General features: G+C 32.8%; 1 protein-coding gene across 1 annotated transcript; it reads right to left on the bottom strand.

Annotated features, from left to right (window-relative positions):
• Nucleotides 1-5,551: 5,551 nt before the first annotated feature.
• Nucleotides 5,552-6,832, bottom strand: LOC143600680 (putative F-box protein At4g22030). The gene is made up of 2 exons (XM_077078300.1): nucleotides 6,668-6,832; nucleotides 5,552-6,404 (listed from the first exon to the last, which is right to left on the bottom strand). The coding sequence occupies exons 1-2, from the start codon at nucleotides 6,830-6,832 to the stop codon at nucleotides 5,574-5,576; spliced, it is 996 nt and encodes a 331-aa protein (XP_076934415.1). The 3' UTR covers nucleotides 5,552-5,573.
• Between the last annotated feature and the right edge of the window lie 688 nt (nucleotides 6,833-7,520).

Below are 7,520 nucleotides of genomic sequence, written 5' to 3'. Positions count from 1 at the left end.
TACATGCATAACTATCCATACAACTTAAAGAGCCTTCCGCCCTATAACCTCACAGATATTATAAGGGTCTGGTCCCCAACACCACCGATATTATAAGGGTCTGGTCCCTATCCTCATAGATATTATTAGGGTCCGGTCTCTATCCTCACAGATATTATTAGGGTCTGGTCCATATCCTCACAGATATTATTAGGGTCTGGTCCCTAATAATATACGATGATATGATAGCTCCAATGAAAGTAAACGTAAAAAAAAATATTTTAAAGAATTGCCAACGAGTTTTACTTATGCTGTCGCTTGACAAAGTTGAAACATTAATCGAAAAAATTATTTGGTCTTTGGATTTGCATTTAAAAGACCCTAATTTTGCATCAAAACAATTAAAAAGTTTAATACTTATTTAGAAAATATGTTTGAATTTTATGCTCTTGATGTGTGAAAATTTATATATAAATACTAATTCTAACTCTTGCAATTCACAACTTAAGCTTTAAAATGGAATAACCTAACTAAACTTCAACAAACAGCACGTGTACCGGTCGCGTAACAGCAGGGTTTAGAAAGTCTGAGTATCGAACACAAAGACACGTGAGGTGCCTCATATCACTAACCCTAACCAAGTCATGCCAAATAACTTAATTTTTTTTCTTATTCATCTAAAACTAACTTACTTAGTTGACTTAACGGAAGAACTTAAGAAAGCTCAACGACTCTTAGATATGATAAAAGGGAACCACCTAAGTGAGGATCCTCAACGACAATGAACAATGCCCGGGTGTCAACAAGCCCATGAATCCGTGTTCTAAGGATAAACTAACTAGACAATGATAAGGGTCCCAAGGCCAGTTTTATTAAATACCCTAAATGCGTCTAGAAAGAATGATAAGGAACGATTAATTCTCTAAGTACCCTAATGAGTTATTACTTGGTTCGTATCAAAGTCACCAACTCCAGTAAGACTTGAAACCCTAACAAACCTAGGGAATAAGGTGTAATTCAATGATAAGGATTAGATAACTCAACATACAAATTAAGCTAATCATCGACTAGAAAACCCGGTCGAGGTCTCGTACTAGCTAACTAAATTAACTAGGCCAAAGAGATACATCGAGCCCTAATGTTTTGGTCCAACTAAAGGGGGTAAACTACTAGTCTAAACAACTTCAATCGCATAAACCCTATGGTGATATCTACCACAAACAACCGAAAACACCATGTAATCAGTCAACATGCAACCCTATACTAGACACGAAACTAATTCATTTAAGATAAGATCACACGGGGATCAATAAGATCAAAACTAATTAAACACAACAGCAACCACATAATAAAACACCAAATATAAAATTGACAATAGAAAATCAATCAAAGACTCGTTAAACACCCAAAGCAATCATTAAAACATCGTTAATTGACCAAACCTAGGTAGTTCAACGGGTTTAGCTACTCATAGCATGAACAATAAAGAAATCAAAAGTAACGGATTCTTGCAACATCATCAACATCTAATCAAAAAGTGTTTTAAGAAATAAAACAAAAAAACCCTGCTTACTCGGCTTATTAAACTCGTTAATCTTCCACCTTAACGTTCCTGAATGATTCTAATTGTCTCCCCTCTTCCAATTGTCTCCAATGCAGTTGGGGTTCAGATAATACTGATTAGGGTTGTAAAAAGAGGGTTTTATACATTCCAAACTTTTTCAGCTGACATACCCGTCCCCACGCGTCGCGGGGGACCTTTTGGATGTGTCGTGCTACGCCCCGCCAAAAATAGTCGGGGGCTCGTTTTTCCTAGTATTGGTCCCCCGCGCGTCACAAGAGATTACCCCCCCCCCCTCGGCGACACATGAGGTATTTTTTCTTGATTTTTTCATTTTCCAATTGTAATCTACCTCATGATCTTTGTCGTTCCTCGTATGAGCTAGTTTTCCGTCTTTTAGCCCCGTTTTCCACTCCATTCATGCACGGGCACATGATAAATGAAACCATGTAAATTTATGCTAATTCCAACAAATAAATGATGAAATTTAAAATTAATTATTATTAAAAATGAGTGTGGAAACATATATGATTTACAACACATCAGCTCTTAAAGTGACCCAAACATAAGTTTGTACAATGATATAAGAAACAATGAAATTAAAAAAGCTCATTGTAGCACCCAAATAGTGAGCTAACCCGGTGTTATGAAACCGATTTTATGTTCGCAACCAATATTTTTGAAACCTTTGATATTTTTTGGGTTGGTGGAAGCAAATGGCACCCCAATTCCCCGTACTTGCCACCATGGATCATGATTTACTAATTGTACAAGTTTCTACCATAGCTTTGGAAAGTGATTTTTCTTTGAGTGGTAGGATTTTATCGATGCGAAGGATGAGGCTAACACCAGAATCATTGTTAATGTGCATTAGCTTAAAAGACCACTTGGATGCTGTGGCGTATCCAACATATATCAAATCTTGAAGAAGAGTTCGTTGTTGAAGAAAAACTGCACGAAGAAGACGTGGGAATGAGTGTCGTTAGGATAGGACTTATTAAATACCATGGCAGCACTATTTCTCTTAAGCAGGCAACTTAGAATATTTTCCAACTATTTTCAGCATTTAGTCCCAACGACATGTCGCCGGGATAGCTTATCTACCAATTTGTTTTTAAATTTTTTATATTATGTGTTATATTTTTAACAAAAAGTAAAATAATTATTTACATTCTAATTACTTATATATATATATATATATATATATATATATATATATATATATATATATATATATATGGGCCAATTATGTTTTTTATGTAATTCTCTCTCAAATGATTATTTACATGTTGTCAATTAATATTGTTTCTCACGAAATGTTTATTTACATGCATACATAGATAGATGGTTACATACGTACTTAAATGCATGGTTACATACATGTATAGACAGACATACAAACATACATACATACATACATGATTACATACATACACACATAAATGGTTACATACATACATACTTACATACACATATACAAACACACCTACGTGCATACGTATACATGCACTTCCATACATGGTTAGATGCATACATATACAGAGAACTACGGACAGTTACATACATACACATATACATAAATACATACATACATACTTACATGCACATACATACATTTCCATACATAGTTACATACATACATACACATACACATATATATAAATTCATACATACATACATACATACCTACTTACATGCTTACATACATATATACACACACATACATGCATATACATACATTTCCATACATGGTTACACACATACATATACAGAGAATTACGAACAATGTTACATGCATACATACTCATATACATAAATACATACATAAATATACATATACATGTACATTTTTTTAAATTTTTAATTGCTTTTTATTTATTATGTATTATGTTTTAAAAATTATGAAAAAATCAGTCGTGCATTTCTGTCCCAGCGACATGCCGTCAGGACAATTTATATATTTTTTATGTTTCTTTTACTTATTATTATTATTATATTAAAAAAACCTATTAATAAATTGTAAATTTGTTCCCAACGACATGTTATCATAATAATTTACATATTTTTAATTTTCTTTTATATATTATTACTATGTTTTGTGTGATAGAAAAAAAAACTAAAACGAAAATTTGAATATTTATCTCGACGACATGTTGTCGAGATAGTTTAAAAATATTTACTGTTTTTGTTTTATTTTATATTATTATATTTTGCGTTTTCTAAAATTTGAAAATTAAAATGTACATATATCCCGGCGACATGTCGTCGGGATAGGTTTAATATTTTTCTGTTTTCCTCCTTTTTTTTATTGCTTTGTTATATGTTTTTTTAAGAAAAATGAAAAATAAAATTTTCATATATGACATAGTCAGTGGTATCTTTTTATTATTTAGTTATAATATATGATGCTTAGAAAAACAAAAACAAAAAAGAAAATAAAAAAAAAAAAAATCTATTGTCTCTCCCAATGACAAGTCGTCGGGAATTATTAAAAGTCAAATTTCATGTGTTCAATGTTTTTGTGACGTATTAAAATCAGACACGTGGAAGGTCCAGTCAAAAATTTGGAGTTAACCTATACTAAGGACATGTTGTCGGGAAAGGCTTTAATATTTCAACAACCTGATGTTGTTGGGATAGGTATTGCCGGGATAGCCTCATATTCTTGTAGTGAGTATAGATCGAAAGAAAGTTTATACCAAGGGGTGATTTAACGGAGTTGACTATATTAGAAATCCATTCCGTTACATGTAATTGATGTTTTTGGCATTTTTGTTTAATGGTACCTACCTAACTTGTTTTATATCCCTTTTAGCATACTTGACTCGAGTACAGACTTCGTCTTCCTATTCTGTTATACGTAAACATCATTGACATAAAAAGAACTCATTTGTTTATTAATAACAAATAACAATATGTAGAACATATTTATATCTGTTATGTTATATAGAAAATAAAAATATGTGTATTATATATGACAAAAATAACCAGATAATATATAGTATATATGTTATGACTTGTGTATAAATCATGTGTGTATAAAAATGATTGTGTATTTACATAAATAAACCAGAAAATAGTTAATATATAACAAAAGATTTGAGCATGAAATCATACTTGAGTTTAAAAAATTAGTCATGAGTCGTGTACTCGTGTCTGAGCTTAAAACCTAAAACCGGAGACGATCGTAGCTCATTTACATATGGCTTTATTAATTGTTTAAAGAGAAAAAATTGCATTGGATGATTATATCTACATACATACATATAAAAAAAATTTACTTTGTGATTTCGAAAAATAATAATAATAGTAAATCACAATTTAAAGTACTAGAAAGTGATTAAATACTAATTATATAGGTAAGAAAAGAGAGAGAACGACTACGTAACAACTACATCAATCTAATATATAGTCATATACGTCGTTTACTTTTCTTTTAAAAAGATATCTAATTCCTCGATTAATTAAAAGAGTATAGATCGATATAACTAAGCAAAATTTATCTGAAAACAAAAGCGTAGACTGAGGTAACCTTTGCATCATAAAAAATTTAAAAATATCAATGGTTAAGTTTGAATGAACAAACTTCCTTTTTTCTTTTTTCTTTTTTTCTGAAATATTAAGAATTAACATAGTCATGACTTTGTCAAATAAATAAATGCATTTAATTTTCTGAATTACCAAAACAGCGATTTGGCTCTCTTTATTTATTTTTAGAAAATAAAATAACCGTGTAGGCAATTACGCCGGCGGGTTGAGATCATTGCGGAAAGTGTATCAATGGCATGTTAGTGCGTATTATGCTAGCATGAAATATTAGTGGCAGAGTTAGAACTTTTTTTTATGAAGGGCAGCTGCCTTAAAATCACACATAAATTTCACCGCCAGAAAACATAATTCATTCATTCATGAATATTAACATGATTTATTCGATCAATCTCCACATATATCTAATATACACAACTAATAACTCAAATTACAAAAACATCATTTAAAAAGAGAGTGATCATTACACTATAACAACAATAAATTACTAGAATAACTTGCTTCCAAACTCTTTAATTTCAGTATCACTTTTGGTTGATGAAGCAGCAAGATCTCTAAGTTCTTGCACACTTCTTCCAAGCTGCAAAGCCAACTTCATCTCAAACATCTCTCCATCCTCTCTTTTCTCAAAATCTTCTTCCTTCAAATTCATTTCAATTGATTCTTCAACCATTCCAAAGAACCCGGCGTTGCTTCGGTACATCTCCACCACCATCCCAACCTGTCCACCATGCTCTATGCTATTCACAATACTCGCCACCACCCCACACGAAACACCGGTCACCACCGCCCAAGAATTATGATCAAACGACCCAAGAAAAGCCGAACCAATCGCTCCAAAACATGTTAACAATGGACCTAATAAAGCCAACACTTTGTTAAGCAACAAGAACCTCTCATCCAGCCTCAAGTAATCAGCTTTATCCTTCTTTTCCAAAACCCTAGCAATCTCTTTCATTTCATCTTCCAAACCCTCATTCCAACCATTATTATTGTCCTTCCCTTTAACCGAATTACTTCGTCTCTCTGGCCACCAAACCGAGGCTTGTACCTTTGATGGGAACTTTTCAAGCATAACACCAAGTAAAGGAAGAGGGTATGCTCTATCAATAGCTAAAACTTCCTCGATAGCTTCATTTACATCATTTAAGGTTGGACTAGAAATAGCTATTTTTGTCTGGATTTGACCATGGAGTTGCTTCAATAATCTAGCAGCGTTTCTTTGTTCTTCGGCCAACTGGGAAGGCTGAATCTTGTTCATAATAATCAGCATGCCAGTTACAGCAACATACATGAAGCTGGAACAAAACTTAAGTACCTGAGGTAATCAAAGTTAAGGTTATAGGTGATTTATAAAAGAAAATATATTCTAATATATTTCTTACACATGTAAACACAAACCGAACTACATCTGGATAATGGTAAGCGAGCAACAAGCTGCGCCACTATCCTCTTTTGAATCGCAAAGCCTATTTTACTAAAGATCAAAAACTTTGATGCCGAACGTAACAAATCCCAGTACCAAAAAATACCGAACCCATATGAAAAATAAATTCTGACTCTGCCACTGTCACTGAGTACCTCAAGAGATGCACCATTTGGAACAGAACTTGTAGCAGCAATAGCAGCCAATATTGCAGCAGAAAGTGTGATGGTGTTTATGGATGTCAAGAGCAGGCTGTTCCAGTTGTTTCCTTGTTCTCCAATATTCTTGTGCATCTCCACCCTATCGGCCACCACCTCCATGATCAGATAAAGCTTCTCACGGCTGCTGGATCGGTTTTCTCGGTGTCAGTTTTAGGTTTTAACTCTTGATTCACAAACAAGACCCCATGTGAGGGGATGTTAGGAAGATTTATAGGATCTGTAGTAAGCCTTTTGGGCATTTGGATGCACGCCCTTGTGGTTATTGTTCTTGCTCTTTGGTGACGCAAGAAACTTGATGCTTGACTTAGTATTGACATTTGGTTGAAATATTTGAAACCAATGTGTTTTGGCCTGCTTTAAGTTAAATACTCAAGACAAAGAAGAGAGCAAAGTTGTTCGTGGTCTATATATAGGCAAGATCAACAACTTAGTAAGTATTATTAGAATAAGACAATGATAATAGTGGACTAATCATTTCATTCGATAAACGTTACGATATATAGAGATAAACTGGACCGTGAACTAGATACTAAAACCTTAAATATTATATTCTAATAGTAACAACCTTGATCAAAACTATAAAATTTGGGTACCTAGCTCATATTAGAATATAATATTTAAGGTTTTAGTATATTAAGATTATGATTACGAAACAAATTTATTATATTGTGAACAACCAACTTTAACCACTACCATAACTAATTATTGAATAATTAAAGTGTACTTAACTTATTTATAAGAATGATGGTGGTCAACTATGCAAATTTACTTGGGAAAATAATAAAAA

This window comes from Bidens hawaiensis, unplaced genomic scaffold (assembly GCF_021521415.1).
Source record: "Bidens hawaiensis isolate Kalapana, Puna unplaced genomic scaffold, B.hawaiensis_p1.1 tig00054771_1, whole genome shotgun sequence".
In the NCBI taxonomy this organism is placed as follows: domain Eukaryota; kingdom Viridiplantae; phylum Streptophyta; class Magnoliopsida; order Asterales; family Asteraceae; genus Bidens; species Bidens hawaiensis.
This window is presented reverse-complemented; position numbering and strand designations above follow the sequence as displayed.